Source organism: Microcaecilia unicolor, chromosome 10 (genome assembly GCF_901765095.1).
Source record: "Microcaecilia unicolor chromosome 10, aMicUni1.1, whole genome shotgun sequence".
In the NCBI taxonomy this organism is placed as follows: Eukaryota; Metazoa; Chordata; class Amphibia; order Gymnophiona; family Siphonopidae; genus Microcaecilia; species Microcaecilia unicolor.
The window spans coordinates 57,805,423-57,825,004 of record NC_044040.1 but is presented as its reverse complement, the minus strand read 5'-3'; the positions used below and the strand labels follow the sequence as shown (position 1 = coordinate 57,825,004).

Genomic DNA, 19,582 nt, shown 5'->3' with positions numbered 1-19,582 from the left:
ACACAGCTCTGTTGTTTTTCCCACTGTGCTAGTCCTTTACAGTCTCTCTCTCTCTCTCTCTCTCTGTATATATATATATATATATATATATATATATATATATATATATCTCAGCATTATTAATTTAGTACCTAAGATGAAAGGGTAAAGCAGCTGAGTTTATACTTACCAGTCGATAGCCTTCATTTTAGGCTTTTTGTATTGCTGTGTTTATTTTATTAGCAGCAACAGCAACAGCAGCAGTTGGCAGCCCAGCAGCTTGTCTTCCAACAGCAGCTCCTCCAGATGCAACAACTCCAGCAGCAGCAACATTTGCTAAATCTTCAACGTCAGGGACTTATTTCTATCCCACCTGGCCAGTCTGCTCTTCCAGTCCAGTCTCTACCACAAGGTAATAACAACATTTGACCAAACCTTATTCCTAATACTGTGTGTGTTTAGGGGGGGGTAACCCATCACTAATTAGTATACTCATTTAAACCTTTAATACTATTAGTACCGTAAGTACAGGAATGAATGTATCTAAGGCATTGCATGATCTACAACTGATGTAGATACTGAAATATTTTAGATTAGCTTATCTCTGTGTTTAATTGATTTCCATGGTACATAGTAAAACAATATTTGTGATATATATTGGAATATTAGTGACAAAATATGAGCTGTTAATTTCACTTCATAAAATAATTCTTGCATTAAACTTTTTTTTTTTTACACCAAAACATTTTACAGTACATATCTACAAATGCTTGTATTTAGAGTAGAGGACAATGGAATGCTTAGATACAAAGTGCAAGGCTAATTTTATAAAGTTTTACCTGTGTGTAAATTATATTTTACACAAAGAAAAGGGCTTACATAAAACTAGTAAAAAAGGCCCGTTTCTGACACAAATGAAACGGGCGCTAGCAAGGTTTCCTCGGAGTGTGTATGTTTGGGAGAGTGTATGTGAGAGTGACTGTGTGAGAGACAGAGTGAAAGTGTGAGTGTGTGCGTGTGAGAGAGAGAGTGAGTCTGGGTGTGAGTGTGTTTGTGAGAGAGTGTGTGTGTGAGAATGAGAGTGTGTGCAAGTGCATATGTGAGACACAGTGTGAGAGAGAGTGTGTGTGTGTGTGCGAGAGAGAGAGTGTGTGTGTGTGTGTGCGAGAGAGAGAGTGTGTGTGAGACACAGATTCTCTGTGAGAGTGAGTGTATGAGACCAAGCGAGTGTGTGAGTGACTGTGTGGCGCATAGAGAGTGAATGTGATACAGTGTGAGACAGAGTGTGTGAGAGTGTGAGTCAGAAAGACATTGTATATGAGAGAGAGAGTGTGAGCCCTGCCCTCCCAAACCATGCCCATCTGTCCCCTGCCCCCTCCATTCATCATTTTCCAGCAATCCCCCTCTCTCCCTTCCATGACCCCCCTCGCATCCATGCTCCTCTCTCTCCCATGTCCCAGCCTGGCCCGCCCTCTTCTCCCCCCCCCCTTCGCATCCATGCCCCCCCCTTCGCATCCATGCTGTCATTTCTCCCCTGCCCTCCCGCTCCCATTGTTCAACTTTACTGCCCACCCTCTTCTCTCCCCCCAACATCCCTTTTTTTTTTTTTTTTTCTTTTTAAATTTACCTCCGTGGCGGTTCTGGCAGCATCAGGGAAGGAGGCGGCGCTCCCGACGTCTAGCCTTTCCTTCGCTGTGTTCCGCCTTCTTCTGACGTCATCCTTGACGTCAGAAGAAGGCGGAACACAGCGAAGGGAAGGCTAGAGATGTCGGGAGCGCCGCCTCCTTCCCTGACGCTGCGCTGCCGGAACCGCCACCACGGAGGTAAATGTAATATAATAAAACGCACCGTGCGTGGGTGCGATCCGGTTTTTTTTTCCGCCCTCGACGTCATGGCGTTTGACGCGAGGGCGGGGCAGAGACGGCTGGCTGGCTTCACACCATGAATCCACGAATCCTACAGCCAGGGAGTGTTTGAGTGACTTCAGAACGTTGTCTTCAGAACGTTCACGGTGCGTTTTATTATATTAGATTGTGCAACAGCATATGCATGTAAAAAGTACGCACATAGAAAGAGTTCACCTACCTTTATGCAATAGTCATGTAGGTGTGGGGGGTGGTGGATTTTGGGTGGAACAGAGGCAAAGTTGTGAATGATGTTTGCAAATATTTTATAAATTACAAGTACGTGTACTTATTTATATCGCTTTTACATCCAGTACAAATCTGTGCAGGACATTTGTGCACTGTTGGGGCTGGTTCTGGGAGCCTATGTTATAAAGGCACATAAACACCTATATTACATCTGTAAAATAGGCACCTATTTGGACCTTTTTATTAGTTATCCTTTTTCTTTAAAAGGTTCTACTTTTGCCATGCACTGTCAGAGGAGTGCACATAGGGACATGCCCATTTGTGCACTGTTCTGTGAGGTACCTAGGGGTAGATATTCAAAAGGATTTCACCGGGTAGGAAGGCTGAAAACTAGTTAAATCCCATTGGCCAACCTCTGAGCACATATTCAGTGGCACTTAATTGGCTAGTGCTGCTGAATATATGCTCTGACTGTCTTGACACTGTTCGGTTAGTACCGGGTGGAGTCAAGATGAAGCCAGGACTTACCCAGTTACTAGGACCTAGGACAACAAAAAAAGCAATGCTAACTTTATCCAGCCAGTTAGCCATACAATGGAATGAATATCAGCCACGACATGGATACCTTCTGGCAGCCAGCTATGACCGTAGATATTCAAATCTGGTGTCCAGATTAGGCCCAGCGTTTAGCCTAGTCAAATACAGAAGTGGTGGCCAATGCCTTCAAATTCATTGACTGCTACAGGCTCAATATCCGGGGTGGGTGGGGTGGGGGGATATTTTGTTTTCAACAGTCTTATTGTATGGTATAAGTTCTAGTTAGGGGAAGAAAAAGGGAGAGAGGTATTGAGGTGGTTTCTGGGAAAAGATTATATGGTAGTTTGAGAAGTGGAGGGTGGGGGGGGGAGAAGTTTTTGTATAAGACAGAGAAAGTTTCTCACAATACTAATGTATGATTTTCCTCAAGTAGAGATGAGGATGGGTAATTATGATTTAGAGGATGGATGAGAAGCTGTAAAAGAAGTGTTTTTAGAACTTTGCTGAGGATTGAGTTGAATATTAATTTGAAAGTATGAGATGATATAAAATTTTGTTTATTAATGCCAGACAGAAAAAAAGCACAACTGGGCCTTCAAGACTGAGACAACAGGAGTCCTTTATTTAGATAAGACCCAACATGGGCCGTGTTTCAGCGTACACAACGCCTGCCTCAGGGGTATATTAATAAAACACATACATTGCAATTCGCATAAATAAAAAAAATTGAAAAAATTATATATATATATATATATATATATATATGCAGCATAATCATAAATGATATTCATAAAAGAGCACATAGATAATCAAATAATTAGGATTCCACATTAATACGAACATAAAACATAAAGAAAAAAATACATATATAAAATGATACATTTTCTTATACATATGTTATATATCAATACTGTTAAACATAGCTTAATATTGTTTGTCACATAGGTCCCAAAGTTATAAAAATATATAGAGAGTATATGTCTGTCATTGTTTTATTAAGTTCAGCATACTGTTGTAGATAAATGTATGTAACAGGGGACCGAAGAAGATAAAAATACTCCTTAAAAACTATATAAACATATATATATATATATAAATTTTTTTGTGTGTATTACTGATGTAAAACAGGAAAAAGTCTTACCCAAGTTCAATATCAAGGTAGGGAGCTCCGTCGGAGCAGATTTTTAGTTTAGTATATAATTCCTACAAAGGGGAGGAGAGAAAAAAACAGGGAATCGGCTAAAGTCTCATGAATGGCTGAAGTCTATTGTTTAATGGCTGAAGAGAGACCAAAGAAAATCAAAATAATCATGAGTTATGCTAAAAAAAACTCATGAGTTACTGCATGGTCTAGTGTTCAATGGCTAAAAAGAGACCGGAGAAAATTAAAATAATCTGGAACGTGATTTTAGACATCTTTCCACACAAACAAATTAAAACTCAATGCAAAGAAAACACAATGTCTCATTCTCTCATCACAGCACAAGTACAAACCCACTAATTTAAATATCCCTAACTTTACCCTTCCCGTATCGGAAACTTTGAACATTTTAGGAGTTACAATTGATCGAAACTTTACTTTAGAAAACCATGCGAAAAACACAACAAAGAAAATGTTTCATTCAGTGTGGAAACTCAAAAGAATTAAACCTTTCTTCCCAAGTATTCTGCAGACTGGTGCAATCATTGGCATTATGCCAGCTAGACTATTGCAATGCCATCTATGCTGGGTATAAAGTACAAATTATCAAAACATGTCAAACTGCACAAAACATGGCAGCCAGACTCGTATTTGGCAAAATGAAATATGAAAACGCCAGTCCCTTAAGAGAACACTGGCTTCCATTAAAAGAGCGTATTGCTTTCAAGGTTTGCACCCTGGTTCATAAGATCATACACGGAGAATCTCTGGGGTATATGTCAGACTTTATTGACCTACCTACCAGTAACTCTACTAGCTCATCACGTTCGTTCTTGAATCTCCACTATCCAAGCTGTAGGGGATTGAAATATAAATTCTCCGAGGACAAGCAGGCTGCTTGTTCTCACTACTGGGTGACATCCACGGCAGCCCCTTCAATCGGAGATCTTCACTAGCAAAGACATTTGCTAGCCCTCGCATGCGCACGCACACCGCGCATGTGCGACCGTCTTCCCGCCCGAACGCGCTCGTGTTTGTCAGTCTTCTTTTTTCGTCGTTCTGTGCCCTGAGGAGACCCTCGTGCTTTTGCCACTTTCTTCCGTTCGGAAGTCTTCTTTTTCTCTTAAAAGTTAATCGGGTTTGTGTGTTTGTTAAAAAAAAAAGTCTTATTTTCGAGTTTTTTCCCCCGTCAAGTTTCCTTTCGCTTTCAAAAGCGGCCCTTTTGGCCGCCCGTATGGGTTTTCCTTCTTATTTTTTGGTGCCCTTTGCCATCATCGCGGATTTTGACTTCGCCGGCGTGATTTTTTCGCCCATGTCATCGAAGCCTCCCAGCCGCTTCAAAAAGTGCACCCAGTGCAACCAGGTTATCTCGCTGACTGATAGGCACGCTTCGTGCCTTCAGTGTTTGGGGGCTGGGCACCGTCCTCAGGCCTGTAATCTCTGTCTTCAGTTGAAGAAGAGAACTCAGGTGGCGAGATTGGTCCAGTGCAACGTCTTGTTCAGGGCCTCGCCTGGTGTTTCGACGGTCACAGTATCAAGGTCATCGGCCGGTGCATCGACGTCTGCGGTACCGAGGTCATTGACCGGTGCTCCAGCGTCTACGGTACCGGGATCATCATTGGTACTGATTTTGTCGGAGGGTGCCTCTTCATCAGGAGTGCAGGTGAGGGCTGTCCATTCCCCTGCTGGTGGCGGTGAGACCTCGAGTAGGTCTCCGCCTGCCTCGAGGGCTCCTGCAGTACAGCCCCCCCGGGATCGACCTTCTTCGGACTCGGCCCCGAGGAAGAGACGCTTGGATTCGACGTCCTCCTCGTCGGTGCTGGGAGGTACCAGTGACATGCTTCGTGTGAAGGCAAAGAAGCATCGGCACCGGTCACCTTCCTGTCGTGGTACCGAAAGCTCTGGGTCGCCGAGGGATTCGGCACCCACTAGGCATCGACGCCGGGAGGACCGCTCACCCTCCATTCAGGAGGTGTTGATGCGCTCTACTCTGGACAGCCCGGTACCGCCTCCGCGCCCCGGACAGATTCTGAGTTCGTCGCCTGTGCCGGACTCCCTGCCTTCCTCGACAGCCGCTCTAAGCGAGAGCTTCTGGGCCATCCTTCCAGGGATCCTGGAGGAGCTGTTGCATCCTTCTCCTCCGGTACCGGGGGTGCTTGCGCCACCGGTGCCGTCGGGTGAGGCGGCGGCTGGCCCCTTGCCCGTCGTGAGGTCTCCGATACCGGTACCGCTTGCGGTGCCTGCATCGGCTGCCTCCCAAGCAGACTCTCCGATGACGTCGATGGAGGGAGCTTCATCGCCGCTGGTGCGGGAGTCTTCTTCTCGACATTCCCACTGTGGCCATGTGTCTACGGAGTCGAGGCGGGCACGGCTTCGGACTGAAGTTCATGAACTGGTGTCCGACACCGATGGTGAGGACTCGTGGGAGGCAGAGGAAGACGTCAGATATTTCTCAGATGAGGAGTCTGACGGTCTTCCTTCTGATCCCACTCCCTCCCCTGAAAGGCAGCTTTCTCCTCCTGAGAGTCTGTCTTTCGTGGTCTTTGTCTGGGAAATGTCTACGGCCATCCCTTCCCTGTGGTTACGGAGGATGAGCCAAGGGCTGAAATGTTTGAGCTTTTGGACTATCCTTCGCCACCTAAGGAATCGTCCACAGTACCCATGCATCATGTCTTCAAGAAGACACTGCTGGAGAACTGGGCGAAGCCGCTAACTAATCCCCACATTCCCAAGAAGATCGAGTCCCAGTATCGGATACATGGGGACCCAGAGTTGATGCGGACTCAATTGCCTCACGACTCTGGGGTTGTAGATCTGGCCCTTAAGAAGGTCAAGAGTTCTAGGGAGTATGCTTTGGCGCCCCCGGGCAGAGACTCTAAAACCTTGGATTCTTTTGGGAAGAAGGCCTACCATTCCTCAATGCTCATAGCCAAAATCCAATCTTACCAGCTCTACACGAGCATCCATATGCGGAACAATGTGCGGCAGTTGGCGGACTTGGTGGATAAGCTCCCGTCTGAGCAAGCCAAGCCTTTTCAGCAGGTGGTCAGGCAGCTGAAGGCGTGTTGTAAATTCCTGGCCAGAGGTGTTTACAATACTTTTGATGTTGCGTCCAGGGCCGCTGCTTAAGGTGTGGTGATGCGCAGACTCTCATGGCTGCATGCCTCCGACCTAGAGAATAGGATTCAGCAGCGGATTGCGAATTCTCCTTGCCGGGGGGATAATATTTTTAGTGAAAAGGTCGAACAGGTGGTAGAGCAGCTCCACCAGCGGGACACCGCTTTTGACAAATTCTCCCGCCAGGCGCCTTCAGCATCTACCTCAACTGGTAGATGTTTTTATGGCAGAAGGAGGACTGTTACCTACTCTTCTAATAAGTGTAGGTACAATCCTCCCTCTCGCCAGCCTGCTGCCCAGGCCAAACCCCAGCACGCTCGTTCTTGTCAACAGCTTGCGACTCAACAGGCCCCTGCGGCTCCCCAGCAAAAGCAAGGGATGGGCTTTTGACTGGCTTCAACAGAGCATAGCCAAAGTCAAAGTGTCCGTGCCTGACGATCTGCCGGTCGGAGGGAGGTTAAAATTTTTTCACCAAAGGTGGCCTCTCATAACCTCCGACCAGTGGGTTCTTCAAATAGTCCGGCTAGGATACTCCCTCAATTTGGTTTTAAAGCCTCCAAATTGCCCACCGGGAGCTCAATCCTTCAGCTTCCAGCACAAGCAGGTACTTGCAGAGGAACTCTCCGCCCTTCTCAGCGCCAATGCGGTCGAGCCCGTGCCACCGGGGCAAGAAGGGCTGGGGTTCTATTCCAGGTACTTCCTTGTGGAAAAGAAAACAGGGGGGATGCGTCCCATCCTAGACCTAAGGGCCCTGAACAAATATCTGGTCCGAGAAAAGTTCAGGATGCTTTCCCTGGGCACCCTTCCCATGATTCAGGAAAACGATTGGCTATGCTGTCTGGACTTAAAGGATGCTTGCACTCATATCTCGATACTGCCAGCTCACAGACAGTATCTTCGATTTCGCCTGGGAACACGGCATTTTCAGTATTGTGTGCGCTACCCTTTGGTCTCGCCTCCGCGCCCAGAGTGTTCACAAAATGCCTGGCTGTAGTAGCAGCGTCTCTACGCAGACTGGGAGTGCACGTGTTCCCTTACCTCGACGATTGGCTGGTGAAGAACACCTCCGAGGCAGGAGCTCTACAGTCCATGCAGATGACTATTCGACTCCTGGAGCTACTAGGGTTTGTGATAAATTATCCAAAGTCCCACCTTCTTCCTGTTCAGAAACTCGAGTTCATAGGAGCTCTGCTGGATTCTCAGACTGCTCGTGCCTACCTCGCGGAAGCGAGGACCGACAATCTTCTGTCCCTTGTTTCTTGGGTATGAGCATCGCGGCAGATCACAGCTTGGCAGATGTTGAGATTGCTCGGCCACATGGCCTCCACAATGCATGTGACCCCCATGGCTCGCCTCCACATGAGATCAGCTCAATGGACCCTAGCGTCTCAGTGGTACCAAGCTGCTGGGGACCTAGAGGACGTAATCCTACTGTCCACGAGTTTTCTTCAGTCCCTCCATTGGTGGACAATTCGGTCCAATTTGACTCTGTGACGTCCTTTCCAAATTCCTCAGCTTCAAAAGGTGCTGACGACGGATGCATCTCTCCTGGGGTGGGGAGCTCATGTCGATGGGCTTCACACCCAAGGGAGTTGGTCCCTCCAGGAACAAGGTCTACAGATCAACCTCCTGGAGTTACGAGTGGTCTGGAACGCTCTAAAGGCCTTCAGAGATGGCAGTCCCATCAAATTATTCAAATTCAGACAGACAACCAGGTTGCCATGTACTACATCAACAAGCAGGGGGGCACCGGATCTCGCCCCCTGTGTCAGGAAGCCGTCAGGATGTGGCTTTGAGCTCGCCGGAACGGCATATTTCTTTAAGCCATTTATCTGGCAGGCGTAAACGACAGATTGAGCAGGATCATGCAACCTCATGAGTGGTCGCTCAATTCTCGAGTAGTACGCGATCTTCCAAGTGTGGGGCACCCCCTTGGTGGATCTCTTTGCCACTCAAGTCAATCACAAGGTCCCTCAGTTCTGTTCCAGACTTCAGGCCCACGGCAGGCTAGCGTCGGATGCCTTTCTCCTGCATTGGGGGGACGGCCTCCTGTATGCTTATCTTCTTATATCTTTGGTGGGGAAGACTTTGCTGAAACTCAAGCAGGATCGAGGCACCATGATCCTGATCGCTTCCTTTTGGCTGCATCAGATATGGTTCCCTCTTCTTCTGGAATTGTCTTCCGAAGAACCGTAGAGATTAGAGTGTTTTCCGACCCTCATTACTCAGAACGAGGGGGCGCTTCTGCATCCCAACCTCCAGTCCCTGGCTCTCACGGCCTGGATGTTGAGAGCTTAGATTTTGCCTCCTTGGGTCTCTAAGAGAGTGTCTTCCGAGTCTTGCTTCCAGGAAAGATTCCACTAAAAAGAGTTACTTCTTTCTATGGCGGAGGTTTGCTGTCTGGTGTGACAGCAAGGCCCTAGATCCTCGCTCTTGTCCTACACAGACCATGCTTGAATACCTTCTGCACTTGTCTGAGTCTGGTCTTAAGACCAACTCTGTAAGAGTTCATCTTAGTGTGATTAGTGCATACCATTACCGTGTGGAAGGTAAGCCGATCTTGGGACAGCCTTGGTTCGATTCATGAGAGGTTTGCTTTTGTCAAAGCCCCCCATCAAACCTCCTACAGTGTCATGAGATCTCAATATCGTTCTCACCAAGCTGATGAAACCTCCTTTTGAGCCACTGGATTCCTGCCATCTGAAGTACTTGACCTGGAAGGTCATTTTTTGGTGGGAGTCACTTCAGCTCGTAGAGTCAGTGAGCTTCAAGCCCTAGTAGCTCATGCTCCTTATACCAAATTTCATCATAATAGAGTAGTCCTCCGCACTCACCCTACGTTCTTGCCAAAGGTGGTGTCGGAGTTCCATCTGAACCAGTCAATTGTCTTGCCAACATTCTTTCCCTGTCCGCATACCCGCCCTGCTGAACGTCAACTGCACACATTGGACTGCAAGAGAGCATTGGCCTTCTATCTGGAGCGGACACAGCCCAACAGACAGTCCGCCCAAATGTTTGTTTCTTTTGATCCCAACAGGAGGGGAGTGGCTGTGGGGAAACGCTCCATCTCTAATTGGCTAGTAGATTGCATCTCCTTCGCTTACGCCCAGTCTGGGCTGACTCTTGAGGGTCATGTCACGGCTCATAGTGTTAGAGCCATGGCAGCGTCAGTGGCCCAATAGAAGTCAGCCACTATCGAAGAGATTTGCAAGGCTGCAACGTGGTCATCTGTCCACACATTCACATCACATTACTGCCTACAGCAGGATACCCGATGCAACAGTTGGTTCGGGCAGTAGGTGCTACAGAATCTGTTCGGGGTTTAGAATCCAACTCCACCCCCCTAGGCCCGTTTTTATTCAGTTCCAGGCTGCACTCTCAGTTAGTTGGTTAAGTTAGGTCAATCTCAGTTATGTCCTCGCCGTTGCGAGGCCCAATTGACCATGTTTGTTGTTTTGAGTGAGCCTGGGGGCTAGGGAATCCCCAGTAGTGAGAACAAGCCGCCTGCTTGTCCTCAGAGAAAGTGAAAGCTGTAGAAGGTATTCTCCGAGGACAGCAGGCTGATTGTTCTCACCAACCCGCCCACCTCCCCTTTGGAGTTGTGTCTTCCCTTGTCTTTGTCTTTGCTATTTACTGGACTGACAACACGAGCACGTTCGGGCGGGAAGACAGTCGCGCATGCGCGGTGTGCGTGCACACGCGAGGGCTAGCAAACGTCTTTGCTAGTGAAGATCTTCAATTGAAGGGGCTGCCGTGGATGTCATCCAGTAGTGAGAACAATCAGCTTTCTGTCCTCAGAGAATACCTTCTACAGGTATGTAGCTTTTGCTTTAACTTATGCATCTAGCTTCTCCTACATATGCACGCAAATTTGGAATGACCAAAATCCATAAAAATAACCCATGACACAGTGAACTTCCATAAACTATTAAAAACCTATTTATTTAAGAAAGCATACTATAACAACTCATCCTAAATACCAACTAACACAACGTACTTATACAAAAATGTATTCTTTATGTCTTAATTGTTTATGTTAAATTATCCTGATTTATAGTTTAATATTCCTAATTGATCAAGTTAATCTGTCATGAATGAAGTTTAACCTAATACCTTTCAGTTGTTATCATAAGAGGAACTTTCTTTCCTGTAACCTAATCCACTATCCAGCTTATTTTCGAAAGAGAAAGACGCCCATATTTCGACCCATATCGGGAGATGGGCGTCTTTCTCCTGTGGGCGCCCAAATCGGTATAATCGAAAGCTGATTTTGGGCGTCTTCAACTGCACTCCATTGCGGAAACGGCCAAAGTTTACGGGGGCATATCGGAGGCGTGGTGAAGGTGGGACTGGGGCGTGGTTATCGGCCGAACAGAAATGGGCGACTTTAGTCGATAATGGAAAAAAATAGCCATTTTTAGCAAGAATTTAGGTCACTTTTTTGGACCCTTTTTTTTCACGAACAAGTCCCAAAAAGTGCCATAAATGACCAGATGACCACCAGAGGAAATCGGGGATGACCTCCCCTGACTCCCCCAGTGGTCACTAACCCCCTCCCACCAAAAAAAACTTCAAAAACTTTTTTCCCAGCCTGTATGCCAGCCTCAAATGTTGTACCCAGCTCCATCACAGCAGTATGCAGGTCCCTGGAACAGTTGTTAGTGGGTGCAGTGGGCTTCAGGCAGGCGGACCCAGGCCCATCTCCCCACTACCTGTTACACTTGTGGTGGTAAATGTGAGCCCTTCAAAACCCACCAGAAACCCATTGTACCCACATCTAGGTGCCCCCCTTCACCCTTTAGGGCTATGGTAGTGATATTCAGTTGTGGGGGGTGGGTTTTATGGGGGGGTTTGGGGGGCTCAGCACACAAGGTAAGGGAGCTATGCACCTGGGAGCAATTTCTGAAGTCCACTGCAGTGCCCCCTAGGGTGCCCGGTTGGTGTCCTGGCATGTGAGGGGGACCAGTGCACTACGAATCCTGGCCCCTCCCATGATCCAATGCCTTGGAATTGTTAGTTTTTGAGCTGGGCGCCTTCATTTTCCATTATCGCTGAAAAACGAAACCGCCCAGCTCAAATCCGCACAAATCCGATGCATTTGGCTGGCACAAACCGTATTATTGGAAAAAAGATGGGCGGCCATTTTTTTTCAAAAATACGGTTTGTCCCGCCCCTTCACATACCCGTTCTCGGAGATAGACGCCCATGGAGATGGGCGTTCGCGTTCGATTATGCCCCTCCACTTCTCCTCTTCCTCAACTATGTATTTCTTCTCTCCAGAACTGGTAATCACCACTTACGGAACTATGTAAGCCACATTGAGCCTGCAAATAGGTGGAAAAATGTGGGATACAAATGTTATAAATAAATAAATAAATGCCACATTACTAATACTTAATGTCCATTGTGATGCTAAAAAATGTCCGTTTCCAATGCTATTGCTTTAAGTATTAAAATGACGATTTTCCACACCAGTGCTGCATCACTAATATTTAATGTCCATTGTGATACTAAAATACATTCGTTTCCAACGCTATTAATCTAAATATTAAAGTGACGGCGATTAGAGACAATTGATTCAATGCACGCTAAATCAGTCCAAGTGTATGCTTTCCAAGTTAAGTTTCAAAACTACAAATTGGCAGTGATTCAACAAGCGGTAAGACAAAAGATAGATGAAAGCAACATTACAGCAGTGATTCAGCGAGCGAGAAGAAAAAATACTTCTTAAAACGCTTACCCCACCAAGGAAAATGCAGAAGCTACTGTAGAATGCCGTCGGTCAAAATAAACCGCCAAAGTGAGCGGCGCTGGCTATTTGTACAATTTTAAACTAGAAAAGGCGCCAAAAGAGATGACGTTGCAAAAAATGACATCACATCCGTACATTATTTCTTTATCAAAAGATGTAAAAGAAATCAAACATATAACTTAAAGTGTTAAATATCCAGCGATCTAAATAAAGGAATCCTGTTGTCTCAGTCTTGAAGTCCCAGTTCTGCTTTTTTTCTGTTTGCTATTTTGTGCATACTGTTTTACCCTCTCTGGTTGCCTTGTTTATCCCTCTCTGGGTGCTTTGTTTATTAATGCCAGATAGAATGAGATAGTAAGGGCTTCTTTTACAAAGCCGTGCTTTCCGATTCCCGGTGCGGCAATTGAGAGAAACCCCATTCAATTCCTATGGGCTTCCTCTCATTTGCCGAGTGGGAATTGCTAGCGCAGCTTTGTAAAAGAAGCCCTAAGATATTCATTAGAAGTAATAATAATTGGCTGCATTAGTAATCACTGAATTGTGGTTACATGATAATGATATGGTTTAATTGAATCAAGTATGCCCATGAGTAATGAGTAATTCCTTTCTATTTTTTTTTTTTTTTGGCTAATGGCCTTCATGTAGGGTGTAAAGGAGAAGGGGTAGTTTGGTTTTTGATGAATGGTTGAGAGGTCAGTAGCAAATAGTGCAGCAAATTGCTTGATTGGTGTTTGTTTTTCTGATTGCGAAAAGGAGAGAGAGATTTTGGATTTGTAATTGGCACCAGGAAGGAAAGAGGAAATAGTAGTGGAGTTATTGGATTCTAAAACAAGCCCCCCCCCCCCCCACCTGTTTACAAAGCCGTGTGGTCACAGCCCATTCAAATGCAATAGATAGATAACATAAATAAATAGAATTTTTTTTATTTAACTGTGGCATTTGACACGGTTATCATTTATTACAAAATTGTTTGAGAGAAGTACCTGAGGAATATTATTAAAATAGTTTTCATTTTTACAGGAACAATAGCAACAGATTATAGTGGGGATAAATATAATTGGTTTATATCAGTGGTTCCCAAACCTGATCCTGGGGGCACCCCAGCCAGTCAGGTTTTTGGGATATCCACAATGAATATTCGTGAGAGAGATTTGCATGCAGTGGAGGCAGTGCATCCAAATCTCTCTCGTGAATATTCATTGTGGATATCCCAAAAACCTGGCTGGCTGGGGTGCCTCCAGGACCAGGTTTGGGAAACACTGGTTTATATAATATGGAATCCCACGGGGCTCAGTTATATTTCATACGTTATTTAACGTTCGGAGTTTTTTTAATTTTATTTATTTATTTGTTTGGATTTAGCTCACACCTTTTCAGTAGTTGCTCAAGATGAGTCAACATTCAGGTACGCTTTCCAGCTTATAATCGAACGAGAAAAACGCCCAAGTTCCGACCTAAATCGGGAGATGGGCGTTTATCTCACAAAAACGAATAAAGCGGTATAATCAAAAGCCGATTTTGGACGTTTTCAACTGCACTCCGTCGCGGATGCGGACAAAGTTGATGGGGGCGTGTCAGAGGTGTGGCGAAGGCGGAACTGGGGCGTGGTTATCTGCCGAACAGAGATGGGCGCATTTCACAGATAATGGGACAAAAGTATGCGTTTTTAGCTAGAATTTAGGGCACTTTTCCTGGACCCTGTTTTTTCACGAATAAGGCCCCAAAAAGTGCCCTAAATGACCAGATGACCACTGGAGGGAATCGGGGATGACCTCCCCTGACTCCCCCAGTGGTCATAAACCCCCTCCCACCTCAAAAAATGATGTTTCACAACTTTTTATTTTCACCCTCAAATGTCATACCCACCTCCCTGGCAGCAGTATGCAGGTCCCTGGAGCAGTTGTTAGGGGGTGCAGTGGACTTCAGGCAGGTGGACCCAGGCCCATCCCCCCCTACCTGTTACAATTGTGCTGCTTAATGCTTAGTCGTCCAACCCCCCCCCGAACCCACTGTACCCACATGTAGGTGCCCCCCTTCACTCCTTAGGGCTATAGTAATGGTGTAGACTTGTGGGCAGTGGGTTTTGAGGGGGATTTTTTTTCCATTATCGGTCGAGGACGCCCATGTGTTAGGCTTGCCCCAGTCCCGCCTTCGCTACGCTTCCGACATGCCCCCATGAACTTTGGTCGTCCCCGCGACGAAAAGCAGTTGAGGATGCCCAAAATCAGCTTTCGATTATGCCAATTTTGGCGACCCTGGGAGAAGGACGCCCATCTCCCAATTTGTGTCGAAAGATGGGCACCCTTCTCTTTCGAAAATAAGCCTGCATGTCAACCAGCTCACTTTTATCCACATGTTTGTTCACCCCTTCAAAGAAATGTAACAGATTGGTGAGGCAAGATTTCCCGTCACTAAATTTATGTTGGCTTTGTCTCATTAATCCATGCTTTTGAATATGCAGTGTAATTTTGTTCTTTATAATAGTTTCAACAATTTTGCTTGACACTAATGTCAGGCTCACCTTTTTTAAAAATCAGTGTTACATTGGCCACCCTCCAATCTTCTGGTACTATGCTTGATTTTAAAGATAAATTAGATATTACTAACAATAGTTTTACAAGTTCATTTTTCAATTTTATCAATACTCTGGGATGAATACCATCCACCTTATTTTCTAAAGAGAACGACGCCCATATTTCAACCCAAATCGGGAGATGGGCGTCTTTCTCCCGTGGGCGCCCAAATCGGTATAATCTAAAGCCGATTTTGGGCGTCTTCAACTGCAATCTGTCGCGGAAACGGCCAAAGTTTACGGGGCGTGGTGAAGGCGGGACTGGGGCGTGTTTATCGGCCAAGGAGAGATGGGCGTCCTTGGCCGATAATCGAAAAAAGAAAGGCGTTTTTAGCGCGAATTTGGGTCACTTTTTTTGGACCCTTTTTTTTCACGAACAAGTCCCAAAACAGTGCCCTAAATGACCAGATGACCACTGGAGGGAATCAGGGATGACCACCCCTGACTCCCCCAGTGGTCCCTAACCCCCTCCCACCCAAAAAAACTACTTAAAAAACTTTTTTTTTCCAGCCTGTATGCCAGCCTCAAATGTCATACCCAGCTCCATCATAGCAGTATGCAGGTCCCTTGAGCAGTTGTTAGTGGGTGCAGTGGACTTCAGGCAGGTGGACTCAGGCCCATCCCCCCTACCTGTCACACTTGTGGTGGTAAATGGGAGCGCTCCAAACCGCCCCCAAAACCCACTGTACTCACATCTAGGTGCCCCCCTTCAGCCATAAGTGCTATGGTAATGGTGTAGAGTTGTGGGCAGTGGGTTTTGGGGGGGATTTGGGGGGCTCAGCACCCAAGGGAAGGGAGCTATGGACTTCTGAGGTAGTTAACTTTTTTTTTTAATTGTTACAAGTGCCCCCTAGGGTGCCCGGTTGGTGTCCTGGCATGTGAGGGGGACCAGTGCACTATGAATCCTGGCCCCTCCCACAAACCAATGCCTTGGATTTGGTAGTTTTTGAGCTGGGTGACTTCGGTTTCCATTATCGCTGAAAAACGATACCGCCCAGCTCAAATCCACACAAATCCGATGCATTTGGCTGGCACAAATCGTATTATCGGAAAAAAGATGGACACCCATTTTTTTCGAAAATACGGTTTGCCCCGCCCCTTCACGTACCCGTTCTCGGAGATAGACGCCCATGGAGATGGGCGTTTGCGTTCGATTATGCCCCTCCATGTGGTCCAAGCAATTTGCTACTCTTCAGTTTGTCAAATTGCACCATTACATCCTCCAGATTTATAAAGATTTCATTCAGTTTCTCTAATTCGTCAGCTTTGAATACCATTTCTGGCACCAGTTTCTCTCCCAAATCTTCCTTAGTGATGACTGAAGTAAAGAATTCAATTAATCTCTCCACTATGTCTGTGTCTTCCCGGAGTTCCCCTTTTATCCCTCGGTCATCTAGCGGTTCAACTGATTCTTTTACTGGCTTTTTGCTTTTAATATACCTAAAAAAATGTTATTATGTTTTTTTGCCTCCATTGCAATCTTTTTTTCAAAGTCCCTCTTTGCCTTCCTTATCTTCATCGATTTGCATTTGATTTGCCATTCTTTATGCTGTTTCTTATTATTTTCAGTTGGATCCTCCTTCCATTTCCTGAAGGATTTTCTTTTAGCTCTCATAGCTTCCTTCACCTCACTTTTTAACCATGCAGGCTATCGTTTGATCTTCCTCCCTCCTTTCTTAAAACATGGAATATATTTGGCATGGGCTTCCAGGATGCTATTTTTAAACAGCATCCATGCCTGATGTAAATTTTTGACCTTTGCAGCTGCTCCTCTATGTTTTTTTTTTCACTGTTCTTCTCATTTTATCATAGTCTCCTTTTTGAAAGTTAATTGCTAACATATTGGATTTCCAGTGTGTACTTACTCCAAAGCCAATATCAAATCTGATCATATTATGATCACTGTTATCAAGTGGCCCCCAGCACCATTACCTCCCGCACCAGATCATGAGCTCCACTAAGGACTAGGTATAGAATTTTTCCTCCTCTTGATGGCTCCTTTACCTGGTGCTGTATAAAGCAGTCCTTGATTTCGTCAAGGAATTTAATCTTCCTAGCATGCCCTGATGTTACCTTTACCCAGTCAATACGGGGGTAATTGAAATCACCCATTATTATTGTGTTGCCCACTTTTTTAGCCTCCCTAATTTCTGATAACATTTCTACATCTGTCTGTTCATCCTGGCCAGGTGGATGGTAGTACACTCCTGTTACTATCCTTTTCCCCTTTACACATGAAATTTCAATCCATGTGGATTCCAAGATGTGTTCTGTTTCCTGCAGAATTTTTAACCTATTTGATTCAAGGCCCTCCTTAACATACAATGCTATCCCTCCACCAGTTCATTCCACCGTATCACTACAGTATAATTTATACCCTGGTATGACAGTGTCCCACTGGTTATGCTCCTTCCACCAGGTCTCAGAGATGCCTATTATGTCTAATTTTGTATTTAGGGCAATATATTCTAACTCTCTCATCCTCTCTCATCATTTCTTACGCTTCTGGCATTCGTGTGTAGACATTTCAAACTATGGGGTCCTTTTACTAAGGTGCGCCGAAAAATGACCTGTGCTTTTGTAGATGCGTTTATTGGATGTATGCAGGTCCATTTTTCAGCGTGCTTGCACAAATGGCCTTTTTTGGGCAAAAATGGATGTCTGGCAAAATGAAAATTGGTGCGCGTTCATTTTAGGCCTGAGACTTTACCGCCACCCATTCACTTAGCGGTAAAGTCTCACACGTTACCCAGGCAGTAATTGTCAGCTCACATACAGTGCTGATTACTACCCGGTTAGCGTCGCGTGCCAGAAAATAAAATATATTTTCCGGCCTGTGTACTAGACGGGCGTAAAAAAATGGAATTACTGCCCGGGCTATGCGGTAGCCGGGTGGTAGTTCCGATTTGGCATTCGTTGGGTGCATGTAGACACCTATGCGACTTAGTAAAATGGCCCCTGTGATTCTAGTTTTAAAACTGCTCTATCTCCTTTTTAAGTGCCAATGCCAGCAGCCTTGTCCCACCCTGGTTAAGGTGGAGCCCATCATTCTGGAATAGGCTCCCCTTTCTCCAGAATATTGTCCAGTTCCTTACAAATCTAAAACCCTCCTCCCTGCACCATTGCCTCATCCACGCATTGAGACTCCGGAACTCTGCCTGTCTCTTGGGCCCTGTGCATGGAATTGGGATTACTTCGGAAAATACTACCTAGAGGTTCTGTATAAGACTTGTGAGTTCTTGTACCAAGTAGAGTGCTACTGAGCCCGATACTCTGACCAGGTTCTGCTTGGCGACCGGACAACCCCGGATTTCACATGCGCTGACCGCCGTTCCCCAGAGATTGAGCCCCTAGGTGCAGGTGGCCTGTAGGACTTACGAAATGGAGCTGGAAGCAGGGTGATGAACGTATCAGCCAGGTACACATCTCACCGATGCTTCCTTATCTTGTCTGCTGAGCCCAGCAAAACCCACCTAAAATCCACTACTCCCAACTAGACACCACTACAATAGCCCTTATAGGTGAAGGGGGCACCTATATTTGGGTACAGTGGGTTTCTGGTGAGTTTTAGAGGGCTCACAGTTTCCACCACAAGTGTAACAGGTAGGAGGAGGTATGGGCCTGGGTCCACCTGTCTACAGTGCACTGCACCCACCACTAGACTACTCCAGGGACTTGAATGCTGCTGTATTGGACTTGGCTATAGCATCTGAGGCTGTCATAGAGGCTGGTGAGTACTATTTTTATTCATATTTTTCGGGGTTCGGAGGGGATCTGTGACCACTGAGAGAGTAAGGGGTGTTATCCCTGAATCCCTCAAGAGGTCATCTGTTCATTTATGGCACCTATTAGTGTCTTATGCATTAGAAAAACAGGTCTAGTCCTCTAATCCTGCCTTTGAAATGCCCCCAACATGGTGCGTCATGCTTTGGAAGCACTTCAGACGAAATGCAACAGGATTCGAAAATACCGATTTGGACATTTTGAGAAGAAATCTGTTCAATTGGTGCTTTACAACACTTTTTGGACATTTTATTTTTTCGAAAATGAGCCCAAAAGTGCCCTCAAATTGAAGCAATAATAAAGTGCCTCAGCAAACACTTGTCAGTCAACTCTTTCTGTGCCACCTTCTTTTTCCTTATTTGTTTATATTTATGTCCCACAGCAGAACAGATCAGAAGGAAAAAAAAAATCAGACATAGAGCAATAACAGTGTGGTGGGCCACAGATGGAACGAGTTGGAGCCATGGATCAGAGGAAGCCAATTTTATTGGACCCAGCATGGCCCATGTTTTGGCAAATGCCTGCGTCAGGGGTCTATATGCATAAAATACATAAAAATATTAAAACTGTATGCCGGATGCAAATACATATAATTGATATAAAATTAC

At 45.8% G+C, this 19,582-nt stretch overlaps 1 protein-coding gene across 4 annotated transcripts in view; it reads left to right on the top strand.

Annotated features, from left to right (window-relative positions):
* FOXP2 (forkhead box P2) overlaps window positions 1-19,582 on the top strand; it is a 997,693-nt gene that overhangs the window by 813,598 nt on the left and 164,513 nt on the right. For all 4 annotated transcript variants that reach the window (XM_030215772.1, XM_030215771.1, XM_030215773.1 and 1 more), the window contains one exon: window positions 223-391. In XM_030215772.1, coding sequence (XP_030071632.1) covers window positions 223-391 — 169 coding nt within the window. The remainder of the gene's footprint in view (window positions 1-222; window positions 392-19,582) is intronic.